The 16,731-nt window shown below is 40.1% G+C and overlaps 1 protein-coding gene across 15 annotated transcripts in view; it reads left to right on the forward strand.

Moving 5' to 3' along the window:
• Window positions 1–16,731, forward strand: part of mast4 (microtubule associated serine/threonine kinase family member 4) — a 116,121-nt gene that overhangs the window by 81,367 nt on the left and 18,023 nt on the right. For 6 of the 15 annotated variants that reach the window (XM_037753773.1, XM_037753780.1, XM_037753774.1 and 3 more), the window contains 16 exons: window positions 1,647–1,735; window positions 5,600–5,669; window positions 5,903–5,923; window positions 6,253–6,331; window positions 9,323–9,364; window positions 9,463–9,599; window positions 9,685–9,760; window positions 9,838–10,047; window positions 11,035–11,136; window positions 12,581–12,713; window positions 13,975–14,036; window positions 14,165–14,256; window positions 15,060–15,268; window positions 15,374–15,512; window positions 15,870–16,002; window positions 16,090–16,255. In XM_037753773.1, coding sequence (XP_037609701.1) covers window positions 1,647–1,735; window positions 5,600–5,669; window positions 5,903–5,923; window positions 6,253–6,331; window positions 9,323–9,364; window positions 9,463–9,599; window positions 9,685–9,760; window positions 9,838–10,047; window positions 11,035–11,136; window positions 12,581–12,713; window positions 13,975–14,036; window positions 14,165–14,256; window positions 15,060–15,268; window positions 15,374–15,512; window positions 15,870–16,002; window positions 16,090–16,255 — 1,760 coding nt within the window. Of the gene's footprint in view, window positions 1–1,646; window positions 1,736–5,599; window positions 5,670–5,902; window positions 5,924–6,252; window positions 6,332–9,322; window positions 9,365–9,444; window positions 9,600–9,684; window positions 9,761–9,837; window positions 10,048–11,034; window positions 11,137–12,580; window positions 12,714–13,974; window positions 14,037–14,164; window positions 14,257–15,059; window positions 15,269–15,373; window positions 15,513–15,869; window positions 16,003–16,089; window positions 16,256–16,731 lie in introns of all 15 variants that reach the window. The other 9 variants (XM_037753778.1, XM_037753787.1, XM_037753782.1 and 6 more) reach the window with 5 other exon arrangements.

Below are 16,731 nucleotides of genomic sequence, written 5' to 3' on the forward strand. Positions count from 1 at the left end.
TGAGGAGGTTATGTAACAGAATGTCACTGAGTCTCCGACCTTGAAGTGAATTCATGTTCTTCAGGCATTATGTGTTCCCACACTGACGACCTCTAATTTAAAAGTATAAATCCCGAGACTAATCGGGACATTGAACATTGAAGCTGCTTTTTTATGTTGAAATAGTTCATTTTTCTCTCAAGGTTAAAAACTGGGCTCCAATTCTGAGTCACATGTTGTTGATCCCAGTGGTCCGTTGTGAGTCACAGTCCTGTTTTAACATGATCAACACACATAGAAGCATTCTGAAGCAGGTTGTTCTGTCTTTTGTTTTCATGGCACCGTATGCACCGATATTAACTGTCCACTCCAGGACTATAACACACCCTGGAGTGTATACAGAGGGCATATTTAATATTCGGTCAGAAATACATGTAGTTGAGTGTTTGTAATAACTGTTATGTAATGTTTAAATAGATTGCAGTAAATATTATTGATATAATACATATCATATTATTACTCTTTATTTTGTTTCTCCACAGAGAGGAAACTGATGTGATGATGTTGATCATTATAGATGAATTACTTTTGACACATGTTGAGAAGATATTTATGGTAGCAACATTATATTTAATGTGAAATTTAACCACTACCTAATATTTCTTTTGTTGAAATGTATGTTAACCCCAGAATTAGTCGAATTTAAATGTAGATTTTTTTTTTAACTTAAAAACTATAACAAAACATATATCAAAATTTTCTAGACAGTAGCTAAATTTCAAAAACTTTTGATAGGGCTGTCAATCGATAATATTTAATCGCAATTAATCACATGATTGTCCATAGTTAATCACATTTTTTATCTCTTAAAAATGTACCTTAAAGGGAGATTTGTCAAGTATTTAATCCTCTTATCAACATGAGAGTGGGTAAATATGCTGCTTTATGCAAATGTATGTATATATTTATTATTGGAAATCGTGGGTACCCATAGAACCCATTTACATTCACATATCTGGAGGTCAGGGCTCAAGGGACCCCTTTGAAGATGGACATGACAGTTGTTCCTCACCAACCTTTAGTGGCATGGTTGGTACCGATGGATTCATCAGGTTTTCTAGTTTCATATACCAGCATCTTCACTCTAGCTTTAGAACTGAGCCGCTACAACCTAAAAATCACAAGTTGAGTTAATGTGTTAAAGAAATTAGTGGTGTTAAAACTAATTTGCATTAACGTGTTATCACGTTAACTTTGACAGCCCTAAAACAACCTTAACTACTACTAAGTTAACTAACTACTGAATGTGTAGAATTTTAATGTTGTTGTTTTTTTTACTTTTAAAAAACATTTATCATAATTTTCTAGACAGTAATGTAAAGTTTTGAAATTTCAAAATTGTTTAAAATGTTTTTACAGGTTCACAAATTCAGATATGAAATATTTTATTTTTTTCCTTTTACAACATTTGACAAGAATGATACCAAGACAGAGAGGTTGACAGAACTCTACATCACAATGAAAAGATGTACAAATACTACCAAGAGGAGCATATACTACAACATTTACAAAACATCGACTAACTAAAATAATATGGACATATGAGTTGAGATTTGTAGAAATATGTGATGAGCAATGTCTAATATTTGACTTGTGTGGTTTCACAGCTGCAGAACGAGCAACAGAAAGAGTCTGATAGGAAGCGGTCAGTCTTCAGGTTTACCACGACCTCATTCCCCTCTCTCATCTCTGACAGGTAAGTGTATCTACCGTACACCTGCATTGTCTATTAATTAATATGTAGACACTGTTTCAGTGTACAGAGTACACCCCCACAGAGGGGGAGTTTATCTCACAATCTTCAATAACAGGACTGCAGTCTGTATGTAAAGCAAGTAGATGTATAATCCTCCTGCGTTTCCCTCTCTTTGACCCAGCACTTATCTGGCACCCTCATACTGTATTGATCTTATGACACGTTAATGTACACATTAATTAGAGTCGACTGGCTCCAACAACATAGGATGCAGAGGCGTGTCTGGTACGTCGATCAATGACCGAAAGCGAAGCATTAAAAAGTTATCAAAGTCATTAAAGGGATAGTTCAGGTGTTTCTCAGTGGGGTTCTATGAGGTTCTGATCCATAGTCAGTGTATTACCGACAGTAGATGGAGGTTAAAGGGATAGTTCAGGTGTTTCTCAGTGGGGTTCTATGAGGTTCTGATCCATAGTCATTGTATTACTGACAGTAGATGGAGGTTAAAGGGATAGTTCAGGTGTTTCTCAGTGGGGTTCTATGAGGTTCTGATCCATAGTCATTGTATTACTGACAGTAGATGGAGGTCAAAGGGATAGTTCAGGTGTTTCTCAGTGGGGTTCTATGAGGTTCTGATCCATAGTCATTGTATTACTGACAGTAGATGGAGGTCAAAGGGATAGTTCAGGTGTTTCTCAGTGGGGTTCTATGAGGTTCTGATCCATAGTCATTGTATTACCGACAGTAGATGGAGGTTAAAGGGATAGTTCAGGTGTTTCTCAGTGGGGTTCTATGAGGTTCTGATCCATAGTCATTGTATTACCGACAGTAGATGGAGGTCAAAGGGATAGTTCAGGTGTTTCTCAGTGGGGTTCTATGAGGTTCTGATCCATAGTCATTGTATTACTGACAGTAGATGGAGGTCAAAGGGATAGTTCAGGTGTTTCTCAGTGGGGTTCTATGAGGTTCTGATCCATAGTCATTGTATTACTGACAGTAGATGGAGGTTAAAGGGATAGTTCAGGTGTTTCTCAGTGGGGTTCTATGAGGTTCTGATCCATAGTCATTGTATTACTGACAGTAGATGGAGGTCAAAGGGATAGTTCAGGTGTTTCTCAGTGGGGTTCTATGAGGTTCTGATCCATAGTCAGTGTATTACCGACAGTAGATGACGGTCGGAGCATACAGGAGTGACCACACGGAACCAAAGCAATATAGTTCTGTTGACAGGTCCGGCAGCAAAACGTACTTTAGCCACCTAAATGAATCGGTATCAGTTTACGTGTGTGATATATTTTGAATATTTTCACCCCTTTACCTCTTCGTTAGACAGACCCTTTCCGACGGGGAACTGATGCCGTTGTATCCACTTGTGCTCTCACCAGAAGCTGCCAACTTCATTGAAAGATTACAGTAATTTCCCCTCTCAGAACACGGGAGCTGCTGGTCTACCGCCGCCTCCTTCGGGTTAGTTTGTTTGTGCTATTGTGTGACTTTGGTGTGTCTGAACAAACCAAAGTCACAACAATAGAAACAAACTGACCGATTGACTGCTTTGGCGAGAACATAGATAACGGTCTCACGGAAGGTAAACAGGCTACAATATTCAGTCAGTCATGCTTGTCAGGTCAGTTCTGTGGTGTTTGGGTCAGAATGAAAGTGAACAGTGGCGAGTTGAGGGGCGGTGATTGTGCTGGGTGAGGAAGTGGTGGCCTGCAGACAGGAAATGCACCGGAGCAGGGGGGGGGCAGGCCTCATTTACCACAGGGCGTCTTATTTCCTGGCATCGGTCAGCAAAGTTAGAGCTGCAGACTCCCAGCGTCTGGTCTGTACTACTGTCGTCTTTAAGATGGACTCAGAGAGCCACTATGTTGTTGTTAATGGATGTGTTCAGCGCTGGGATGACCTGACGCTGTGGCTCAGTCGTTATATTGGTACCAAAGGTAAGAAAAACATCCTTTCATCCATTTACAGCAGGCAATGTGTATACACAATAAGGAAGAAGGTTTCTACATCAATGTGATGTTTCTCTTCTGGTCGTGTGTTGCAGCAGATCAAACCTTCGTTCATGATCATGAATCATTTTATAAACCACCTTACCTTGAACTGTATTTCCTGTTAGTGTTCCTAATAGTCAGTAGATAATCTGTCTAACTCCCAAAGGAAGAGGTTTTCATCTTTAATTGGCTGTGATTAAGATTACAGTGCAGTCACATACAGTAGGTGACATTCATCACTAACCAGAGTCAGTGGAGCTGTCATTGTTCCCCAGTATGGACCATGTCCGATTAATGCTGGACCACAACGGCACAAAGTCCCTACAGTTTAGTGTTCAGAGGCCCAGAGCTTCTATAACACAACATAATCATGTAATACAGAATTACTGATGTCTTTAACCCTTTGAACTCTGTACCTACATTGGTTATTTTTGCTTATTGTGGTGTCATTTATTGGAATATTTTCAAATTCTTCATATCTCTAAAATGTATTTTTACATGTAAAGTCTCCTAGTTTCTCAGTGGTTCTGTTGTATTTGAACCTGTGAAGTGTGCAGAGACTCTTTAAATAGTTTGAACTGAGCTTCCTCAAAGACCTGCCTCGACTTTTTATAGCAACATGAAGGCAGTTCTGATGTGCCTGTCAGACTTTTACAACTATCACAACGTGTCTCAGAGGTTTAAACATTTAGGAACAGTGAGAAGAGATTATTAAACTACACTGTGCACGTTGGACATTCAGACACATTTCGGCATGCTGTGAGGCTTTTAGAAACAAATTGGCTTAAAGATGCTGTTTGACAATTACTGCCATGTGGAAGGTAGGATAACAGGTGACATTTGACATTAAGCCAAACAGAAAATGTCCAGAACAATGTGCATTCAGTGATTATGTTGTTGATGAAAATGATACTTTTGGAATGTGTATTTAGTTTCTGGTTTCTGTCCTCTAAACCGACTACTTCAGTATACTGACGTTTCAGTTAGAGCTAATTTAGTTCTAGCTGTCAGTAAAGTGTCAGCGTGTGTGGTAGACAGATCTATACAAACTACATGTCTGTTATATTAAATATTAAGTTAGAACTGTTCAGTTTTATGTTTTGCTGTTGGTTTTATAGCTAAAACATTTAGTCGATTGACAGAAAAATTACTAACAACTATTTTGATAATCAACTAGAAGTGAAAAAGATTCATTCCCTATTTCCCTATAAGAGAATTTGCTGCTCTTCTTTGTCCTGTTATGTGATTATAAACGGAAAGAAATGTGATAGGAAAGCACATTGTAATGACATGATAATATCTATATAAAGTGAAATGATAGTATTTTGTCTTTGATTTTGAGATCTTGGATGTGCTAGCACTCCACCGTGAAGTGCAACCTCCTTTACCAACACAGTTTGGATTTGGAGCTTTTGAATGCTGTAATCTTCGGCTTTAGGAAATTGTGATGGTCATTCTTTTTTTTTTTTTTTACAATTTTTTGACATTTTATAGAGCAAAAAATTAATCAAGACAGTAATCTGCAAATTTAAAAACCAAATAAAATAATGTTTTGTTGCAGCTCTAGTTGGTTTTCATTAAACTTTCTGTAGCACTTGTAATTATTTCACTTGGATCGGCTGTATAGCTCCTCCATCACCTGAGCTGGAATAAGCCATAATATATGTTCCCACTGATTTGTGTATGTGGATATATATATATATATATATATATATATATATATCAGCCTCTGATCTGTGATGCTGCAGCCAGCGCTGGTTTATTAATCAGTGAATCGGTCTTTGTTTTGGCTGCAGATTGAAATTGGAATCTGGTCTTATTGAGTTGTTTTCTTTTTAAATGTGTTCTATCTTGTGTTTTTTTGCAGGAACAAGCCCACAAGACAGTCCTAGGAATTTCTCTCCTAGTGCCTCTGCTCATTTCTCCTTTGCACGAAGGTACATTACATACACTACCACGGATATTTACTTGATTTGCTGCTGAACAGATCAGCCGGTAAAGACCAGAGGGACACTCATCAGATACAGACTCTTTAAAAGAAAAGCTGAACTTTGAGTTGTAGCCGAACGACGGTCTATTTCTGCTCTCAAAAACAGCATCAATATATTTATTTTCTACTATTTCTCAACATGATATCATGTAATTGTGTATTTTTTATTATAATCCACAGTCATTGCCACAGAGCAGACAGGTAACTTCATGTTAGGCTTTTATTTCATGACCACACCCTACCCCCCTTTATAGTTCATACCCGCTTCGTTAGTTTGTCTCGTAGTAACTGAAATTTTCTTTTGCATCATTCTGGCATCTAGTTTCTTCTGTAATTTCTGCTGTCCCATGTTGTGTAACTGAGCAAAGAAAGGTCCCCATTCATCTATAACCATGTGATCATTAGGATTGTAAGAGTTAATTTACATGTTTTTAATTCAAACATGGATAGTTGTAAAGTCTTCTCACTGACCAGCATCGTAATTTCTCGATAATTTATGGACTGTGTTTGTGTTTGATGTTGTGCGACAGGACTGATGGTCGCCGCTGGTCGTTGGCCTCCCTTCCCTCCTCTGGATATGGAACCAACACGCCCAGCTCCACCGTCTCTGTAAGTATCACCCAGTCTAACACGACAGGTCGACCTACTCTATTTCACCTAAACACAACCAAAGATATCAACTAAAGATGTCAACTAGGACCGTCAAAGTTAACGCCGTTATAAAACGTCAACGCAGATTCGTTTCAACGCCACTAATTTCTTTAACGCAAGTTGGAATTGCGAATCCTGCGGTACCAACCATGTCATACTAGCTTGTAGTGAAGGAGGCTAAATAAACGCTCCAAACATTGGGCCCAATGTTGGCGAGGAAAAACTGTCATGGTCATTTTTAAAGGGGTCCCTTGACCTCTGACCTCCAGATATGTGAATGAAAATGGGTTCTATGGGTACAGGAAGGAGAAGGGCATCACACATCTTCATCATCTCTTTACAAATAACTCACTATCATCCTTTGAACAGTTAAATGACAAATTCAACAAAGAACAATATTTACAGTACATCCAAATAATGAACTCTATCAATAACCCCCCAGACCATCCCCATTAATAAAAAATATCACAACCATAGTAAATACCCCGAAACAACTCTCCAAACTTTACAGAATCTAATCTGCATCAAACTCCACAATAATATCCCTACCAATAGAAAAAAATGGAAATAGTACCTCAATATCAACCCGGATAATAACTTCTAGACAAAAATCTGTAAATCCACCTTTCAAATGAGCAGAAATATCAATTTACAACTGATCCAGTAGCAGATAATACACCGCACACATCTCACAGTGTGTCACGATGGGATTCACTAATGCCAGGATCACACTACACGATATTTTTGACAGTTACGATGGTCACTGTGTGAGATTAGACGATTGAGTCATAAATTCTTGCCGTGACTTGGCCGTGACACATGACAGACTACACGTCGGTCCCCTGTTCCGACAATACACACTCTCCCGGAACCGCCGTCTTAATATACGGGCTGACCGGGGCTCAAGCCCCCCCCAGGCCCGACCATGTAAAGGGGCCCACGAGGCTCCAGGGGAAATAATACAAATATAATGTACAGGGAGAAGAGAAAGTGGGCGCTCAACGGGATGCTCCATGCACAAAGACGCAACGGCAGTGGTGTTTTTTACTCCGACACAACCTAGATTGAATATCCTACCGCAAGGTCTGGCAGCAGTTGTGCGGGGAAGGTCCAATGACATCATTTTGCATAATAAGTAGCCATGTGCTTCTGTTTGCAGCTGTGTGCGTCTGTGCTCAACCGGTCAAATTCACGACCATGACGGAACACGTCATGGAAAGCAAAACAAAAAATCAAACATGTTAGACTTTCTGTCGGGACGTCGTGAGGCGTCCCAGACGCAACGTCGGTTGTTGTGTACTGTGACACACCACGACATAAAACGATTGATTTTCGCACACAACACTCATTTATCGTTCTCGATCCCCTACGGCGGCTGTGTCGGGCTATTATCGGGCTGATATTGTGTAGTCTGGACAGGGCATTACTCACAGTACTGCGCACATTGTAAACCTGACACCCACAACAATTACCTACACGCCCTCTGGTCCTGCCTCCCCGTACCCCCCGTACCCCCCCCCTCTAAGCTTGCTGTTGAGATTTATCTGTTTACATAAACCCATATTCATAATGCTAAAACATGATGGAACGTTGGTCAAATAGAAATGTCTTTAATGTGGAGTTCAGTATTTGTCATCGTGGCTCTGTTTACTCATGAAACACACTGTATGACTTGTTCTGGAGTAAACATGACTAAGTAGGCAGCAAACACACACATCTCTCTCTCTCTCTCTCTCTCTTATTGTGTCTACTTCTCTCTCTTTCTTTCACTCTGACCATAATATATCCCTGTTTATAGGAAGCAGACAGAGCATGAGCATTCAATACACACACTAACATTTACAGGAAGTACAACGTGTCACACAGGATTAAAAGTGTCCCGTATTGATGCGGTGTTCTTGTTTTGTTGTGCTGTTTGGTCAGCTAGTACATTTCCAGCTATTCACGCCGTCAATGGAAGGAAACTCGTCCTTGTTTCTCTGGTGAAACATCAGTCATCATGAGTCAAGTTAAACTAGAATCAGTAACAGTGTTTGGTACTGTATGTGGTAATGGTCAGGCTCATAGTACAGCAGTTTATTATTTGTTCATCTTTTCAGTGTAATCTGTCAGAGTTGTATCACTGTCCTGTGTGTTACTATGAATCCACAGTACACGTGGTTATTTAGGATGCTTTAAAGGAGAGCTATGAGAAGATTAATACTTCTTTCATGTCTGGAAGGTGTAATATGAATAAAAAAACCTTTTGTCCGACGGTCTGTTACCCCGAAAACAAATGCCCATTTTTCCGAAGGCCCATTGCTCAGAAATACACACTCTCATTGCAACAAACAGAAGCACGGAGAGTGTTTGGCTGATTATTGTGCAGAATGACTGCGATCAGTTGGAACTAGGGCTGTCAAAGTTAACGGTATAATAACATAATAACATACCAGCTTGTCATGAAGGAGGTTAAACAACGCTCCAAACATGCACTAAATTTTGGCGAGGAAAAACTGTCATGCCCATTTTCAAAGGGACCCTTTGACCTCTGACCTCCAGATCAGTGAATGTAAATGGGTTCTATGGGTACCCACGAGTCTCCCCTTTACAGACATGCCCACTTTATGATAATCACATGCAGTTTGGGGCAAAGTCATAGTCAAGTCTGCAAGCATTCATAAGAACCCACACAATCAGTTTTTATAAATCTCCGTGCAGATGTTTTGGACAAATCTGTGCTTGGTGTGAAATTCTAATCTGTACAAAAACACAATTTAAAAAACGGCAAGTTGTGGTTTTACCTTTTTTCTTTTTTTACTTTTGGGCAGAGCTAGGCTAGTTGTTTCCCCCTGCTTACAGTCTTTATGCTAAGCTAAGCTAGCTGTCCTGGCTGAAGCTTCATATCTCAGCCTTTCTGACATTCTCATCTTACTTCCCAAAATGTTACTATTCCTTAAAACTGTGCAGGTCCTTGTGGGGAAACTGCCAAAACGATTTTCTGTCAGCATGGTATTTGATTTTTTTATCCACACACAAAAAAATTTATCTTTTTTTTCTTTTCATGTTGAATATATGTGTTTCATTTCCAGTCATCCTGTTCATCACAGGAGAAGCTGCACCAGCTGCCCTTCCAGCCTACGCCCGATGAACTGCACTTCCTCTCTAGGCACTTCTGCACTGAGAACATCTCCGGGGATGAATGCCGCAGAGCAACGGCCATGCGACCCCGCTCACGCAGTCTCAGGTATTTGTTCACCTCTACAGATGAACATCATCATACCAGCAGCGCTGCCACTCAGGCACTGATTTTAGTCCAATTTATTTTTCAGCCCTGGAAGATCTCCATCATGTTACGACCACGAGATTATCATGATGAATCACGTCTACAAGGAGCGATTTCCGAGGGTAAGGGCTCACAATATGTCTGGCCCATTAATCATCTTATGCGTTACCAAACTGACGCCTTCCCCTTCTTCCTGCAGGCCACTGCTCAGATGGAGGAAAGGATTCAGGACATCATCCGCAGCAACTCTCCAGAGAGCGTCCTCCCTTTGGCAGATGGCGTGCTCGGCTTCGCCCACCACCAGATAATTGAACTGGCCCGTGACTGTCTGGAGAAGAGCCGGCTAGGACTCGTCACCTCCAGCTACTTTTGTGAGCTTACTGACAAGCTGGAGAGGCTTGTTCTGGAGGTGAGATGTTTTCAAAGACACTACACCAATAAATCCATTTTTTTTTACATGAAAATGTTCTGTAATCGGTTTTAAAGGGAAAGTTTGTAGGATTTGGTGGCGTCTAGTTGCAGATTGCAACCAACTAAGTACCCCTCCTCTCACTCCTCCCTTTCCAAGACTGCCGTGATGTGAGTTTCACAAGGAGAAAAGAGTTGGGAAACTGGTTCAAATCTTTTTTATCGTGCAAAAGACAGAATATTGTTTTCATCCAGATGGTCAGAAGAGTCTGTAAATACCTTCAGAACAGTATTGTGTTGTTAAATGAACCTTTTGGGTTTCCCACGCTCTCGGGTTTCTAGAGTTTCATATTCAGTGTTTTTACTAAAATATTTGGAATACCTCTTGAATTTATCTCCATCACAACTCTTTTTGGTATTCAACTTGAAGATAACCATCTACTAAAAAGCTCATCAAAATATATTGCATACCCTACTCTTATGTTAAATTGGAGGGAAGCCAACTCTGACTCAGGGAAACTATGAGGTTCTTGACCTTAGAGAAGACAAGATTTGTTATTCATGGGTCTAATGACAGATTCTTCAAAGTCTGCTACTTGGTTAACCAGTTTTATTTTATATTATATTATATTATATTATATTATATTATATTGAATTAAATTAAATTATATTATATTATGATATATTATAATATATTATATATTTATATCCTGTCTAATCAGTTCAAAATGTGACTCTATCTCATCACTTGGTTATTATTATCTTTTGTAATTTTTTATTGAGAATGTTATGGGTGTGAGGCAGATAAAAAGATGACCTTTTGGTTTTTTTAAAGATCAGTATTTATTTCTGGGAAAATCCGATGTTTAGAGCTCAAACGTGATGGTGACACACGAGAGGCATAAAACCCTGGTAAAGGAGAACCGTGCTGCATTTTTCAGTCCACGCTAACATGTATAAACCTGAGATGTTGTATGTTGCTGTGTAGTCCACAGAGAGATCAGAGAGTGAGGAGGTAAACTTCATCAAAGAGCTGGTGAAGAAGATCCTCATCATCATCGCCCGACCTGCTCGACTGCTGGAATGTCTGGTATGTTTCTGAAATATATATATATATATATATATATATATATATATATATATATATATATATATATATATATATATATATATATATATATATATATATATACTATTTATTAATGTGACACAAATCTTTTATATTTGATCTTCTTCAGTCTGTTCCTCAATAGGATTGTTAATTGTAGAGCAGTGGAACTATATTTCCTACATGCTAATGGTTCCCTTTTTCTTCAAAGAAATGTAGTTGTATAAAATATTGAATGAACTGTCCTGTAATGTATTCCCTTTATTGGACCTGTGTTCAGTGGCAGTTTAAGCCTCTGACATTAACCACAGGTCAAACACACTGAAAAATATGCAAAGTGATCAGATTATCTTGCAGGCGATGCCTCAAAATGACTTTAGCGACTCTACATCCTTCACATCCTGTACAGACCTCCATGTTGGATATGAGAGTGTAATGTGATCGGGGTTAGACCGGTATAAAGGTATATTTCCCTACCTACTGATCCCTTAGACATCCTTTAATTTACATAAACTACAATAATATCACCATTCATCAAATCTTCAAACTGCACACTCAGGGGTGAATTCACATTGTGCTTTTTTTACAACCGCTAAATCTCTATAAATGAGACAAACAAAAATACTGTGTAATTCTCTGAAATGCACCCACAAGGGGTGAAACACACACCCAACTGCACTGCCAGGCAGATAGCGTCTCGGTGCTCCTGTGCTATTTACTATTTACATTAGGTAATGTGCATTTGGAGCAAAATCGTCCCCTTTCTATGCAAATGAGCCTCAATACAAAAACGGTACAATTCACAAAGACCAGCGCTTATAGTCATATTATTATTATTATAGCCATATTATTATTATAACCACATGCAGTTACAGTGAAACTACTAGTGTTTTTAGAGTAGTCCATTCATAAAGGGGTGTCACCCCCAGACTTTCCAGTGATCACGACAGCAGTGATTGTAGCCAAACGAAGACATCGTCATCATGCTCTGTTCAAACTCATTTATTTTGGGATGCAGTGACAGTAAATGAATAAAGCTCCGTTAAATGTCACTTTTGAAAATACACGAGAGAAAAAATTTATGAAAAATGAATTTATAATATAAAGAAATAAAAAAAATAAATTCTTCCCTCCACAAAAAAAGGCAAATTTCACTCAGCTGCAAAACTTTATGGCAAATCTTTAGCGCAATATTTTTTGTAAATGGAACCTTGACACGGGGCGGATAGCGGCTGCAAGTGATGCGTAATTCATGGTGCTATCAATGGCCGCGATCCATTCTTTGTATATTTGCCCCCGAGAGTTCTAAAAGGCATCTCTGAGTGTGTCTGATCCAGAATAAAAACAACAGTTCACTTCAGATGAGTTGTTTACCTCCTTCTTGAACATGATTCATATACTAAAGCGTGCTGCTGTGTGTCTCCAGGAGTTTGACCCGGAGGAGTTTTACCACCTTCTGGAGGCCGCTGAAGGACACGCTAAAGAGGGCCAGGGCATCAAAACGGACATCCCTCGTTACATCATCAGCCAGCTGGGACTCACAAGAGATCCTCTGGAAGGTACGGGAAGTTTAAGGTCATCATCAGTCACTACGTTTACAGGCACACTAATATATAATATATAGTTCATGTAAACAACATAATACGTTTAGATATTCTGAGTTCGTCCTTATTAAATGTACTTCTAGAAGTATCTGCACTCTTATCTTCTATAATCCCATTGAAGTGCAGAGTATTCCAGTTGTCGGTGATGCAGTGAATAAATCTGTATACAGGGTAACCGTTGTGGTGAGGCTGTAAAGGAATGAGAGAACTGAAAGACAAAGTCTCGACTACCGTCCTGCACCGAACAGCCCGTCTTTCTAATGACCCTCTGTCTCTCAGCATTCGGTAACAAACAACATTCATTATGACTAATTAGAAAGGAATGGCCTCCCCACAGACCTTCCACAGATCCACACAGGCTGGCTCATCAGCCGATCTCTCTCCGTTCATTTCCCCCGAGTGTGTCCTGTGTTTGGTTAGCCCGGGGCCTCGTGTGCCTGCAGCAAACCTTACGACGAAGGACAGATGTTAAATAGCAGAGGAAATGTGTTTACAGGCTCTCTGGGGACAAGACAAACTCCCCCCTGTGTGTGAACACACACATGGACTTTGGCATGATTGCACAATGTAAAAGATGGAGGTGGTTTATAATGAGCACTTGTTCTGGAGGGGTGATTTTTGGACATGTGTTTGTGTCGCCACATCTGATTTCCGCCCCATTTATTCTCAATTCGGATTATCTTGGAGTCAGCACCTCCAGCCTAATAGGTTAATAAAGACTGCTGTTATCGGTCCTGATTTCTCAGCACTTCTGTTACCTTTGTTTCAAAAACTGCACTGCAGAACATGTTCATAGGCCTAAAAAGTTGAAGTTATAGATTTATGATACACTAACAACTATCGTTTACGCCTCTACGCCGGCGACAGCCGTGGCCGGAGGAATTATGTTTATGTCTGTCCGTACATCTGTCCGGTCCTTTCTCGTGAACGCGATATCTCAGAAACGTCCACTTGGACTCAAAGATTAAATTGATTTAGATTTTGGTAGTCAAATATCAAAGGTCACCGTGACCTCACTAAACACGTTTTTGGCCATAACTCAAGAATTCATATGCTATTTATGAAATTTCACATAACAGGATAAAATGCTGAAGTGATGACATGTTGGACGGACATGGATGTAAACTGACACTTGACTGGTTGGAGGTAAACAACCGCGAGGCGATAATTCTGGTTTATATTTAAACTGCTTCTCTTTTCTTTATTCTTTCTGTAGAAATCGCTCAGCTGACCAGCTGTGACAGCGGAATAGCAGAAACACCAGAAACAGACGACTCGGTAAGCACTCAGAAATAGATTTTTTTGTATTGATCTACTCCGTCCATCTTTACCGCGGGTGTATCAGCGAAGGAGAGATGTTATCTTTTTGATTTGTTCTAGTATTTGTGTGTCTTCTTGCCCCTCAGTCTCAGAGCCTCAGCACAGCCCTGCGGTGCCGGCGTAAACCCTGTGAATTGGACTTTGAGATGACAAAACTCATCAGCAATGGTGCCTACGGGTGAGGACATCTTATTCTATATCTGATGATCTGATCTCTGATGATCTGATCTCTGATGATGGATGGTTTGTTACAGCCTCCTCTGTGTCCCCCTATCCATTATCCAGGTCCTTTACTGCCCCCCGCCAATTAAAATGTAGGCTAAATATTAATGTTGATTATTGTTCTGTGTTAAATCATTTTGAAAGCATGTTATTGAATGCCCAATATTAGATTTGATTTGAATGTATTGGAATGTCATTATCTAATAAGTTTCCCAGGGAGCAATATGAATAGAAGTTATATTTATGAGTGCTAAACTAATCCAATGGTTAGAAATTTGACATTCAAACTTTAATTAGGTCTCGTTATTGATAACAAACGGCAGCAAATCCAAAAGCTTCTTGTTCTGCAATAAAAAAGATCGTCCGAGTCCCTCTCTCTCTGTCTATAAAGAACTTTTGCTAGTGGTTTTCCAACACGCCCTCACGAAGGTAGGAGAGCTTTCCACTTGGATGCACGTTCAAATAATTGAGGCGCAACCTTTTGATGGAGGAGCGCACCTAAAGCGCCAGAAAACAACAAAAAGGACAATGGATTCAGAAAAACAGCCTCTTTAACAGCGAAAGCCTCGTCGAAAAAAGCTTCCGATGATGGTGATGGCGGTAAAACCAAGTCAAAGTATCCATATAGCATTTTTCTCAGGCAGAAAAGCTCCGGCCTTTCTGAAAAGACTAGAAATAACAATAGACAATGAAACAGATTTGATTGGTTTGAAGATCAGTTCTTTCTCCCAGCTGACCGATCTTCTGTTTGTTCCACAGAGCCGTTTATCTGGTTCGGCACAAGGAAACGAAGCAGCGGTTCGCCATGAAAAAGATCAACAAGCAGAACCTGATTCTGAGGAATCAGATACAACAGGCCTTTGTGGAGAGAGACATCCTCACCTTTGCCGAGAACCCTTTTGTGGTGTCCATGTACTGCTCCTTTGAGACACGGCGGCACCTGTGCATGGTCATGGAGTATGTTGAAGGTCAGCAGCGAGGTTTTTATTAACGCAGAGTGCTGCAGCTGAAAGCACTTTGAACAGTGTCTCCTGTTTGTTCTCTCCATCACATCGCTCCATTGATCTTTACAGGTGGAGACTGTGCCACCCTTCTGAAGAACATGGGTCCCCTGCCTGTGGATATGGCCAGGATGTACTTTGCAGAGACGGTGCTGGCTCTGGAGTATCTCCACAACTATGGCATCGTCCACAGAGACCTCAAACCAGACAAGTAATGCGTCAATAATAATAATATAACATGGGGGGGTGTTGCCTTGGAAGGAGCCCCGAGGGGAGGTGATGCTACTTTCAAATGATGCTAGCTTTCCAACATCGTCGACCCTACCTTTAAGTGTCATTTTCTAAATATTTACTTTTACTGGTGTGAAATGTTGAGTTTTATTTGTAATGGAGTACTTTTGACATTGTGGTATTACTACCGTTACTGAAGTAAATGATCGAATACTACTGCTAGTAATAAGAGTAACCTGTGTACTTTGCTGAGTGTTACACTTCATTATCACAGTTTATTCTAATGTTTTTGTCCTCTTCCTTTTGCCCGCCTCCCACACATCTGTCTTCCTCACAGTTTGCTGGTGACGTCAATGGGTCACATTAAGCTGACAGATTTTGGCTTGTCCAAAGTTGGGCTGATGAACATGACCACTAACCTGTACGAGGGACATATAGAGAAAGATGCCAGGGAGTTCTCCGATAAGCAGGTACATCTTATTTAACAGCTGGTTTTAACAATACATTTTCCACAAACCACATCATGTTTAGTATATTTATTGTGTTTTAATTATCAGGTGTGTGGAACCCCAGAGTATATTGCACCAGAGGTGATCCTGAGACAAGGCTACGGGAAGCCGGTGGACTGGTGGGCGATGGGCATCATCCTCTACGAGTTCCTCGTGGGCTGTGTGCCCTTTTTTGGAGACACACCAGAGGAGCTGTTCGGACAGGTCATCAGTGGTCAGTATTACCTCCCTTTCCTCTCAGATGATTAATATAATAATAATATTTAATCAGGTTTGTCCCATTGATAGCAAGGGAGATAGAAAGGGAGACCTGGTCAAGAGTTTCAACAATGAACATAAAAGCACATACTGTAGATTTGAGTAGCATTAAAAAGATGAGATAAAACATTTGCACACAGACAGCCTGGACTCAGTAGATTTCACCATAGTTTTAAACTTGTTCAGAGTTACTGGTTGGTCTAGAAGTTTAAGGTCAGTCTGTAGACGGATGGTTCTGGAAATCTAAAAGATGTCTTTCTTTGGGAACAACAAAAGCAAACGGTGATTGTAATTTCCATAATTCAAATATAAAAGAGAAGATATTTAGGTGGGGATTTTACCAAGAGTAGCTTTGTAAATGAAAACATACCAGTGACTGAGGCGGTGTGTACATAACGCAGGCCAATGGTGAGTAAGAGATCCACAGTTTGT

The sequence above is a fragment of the Sebastes umbrosus genome, chromosome 19, assembly GCF_015220745.1.
Source record: "Sebastes umbrosus isolate fSebUmb1 chromosome 19, fSebUmb1.pri, whole genome shotgun sequence".
In the NCBI taxonomy this organism is placed as follows: domain Eukaryota; kingdom Metazoa; phylum Chordata; class Actinopteri; order Perciformes; family Sebastidae; genus Sebastes; species Sebastes umbrosus.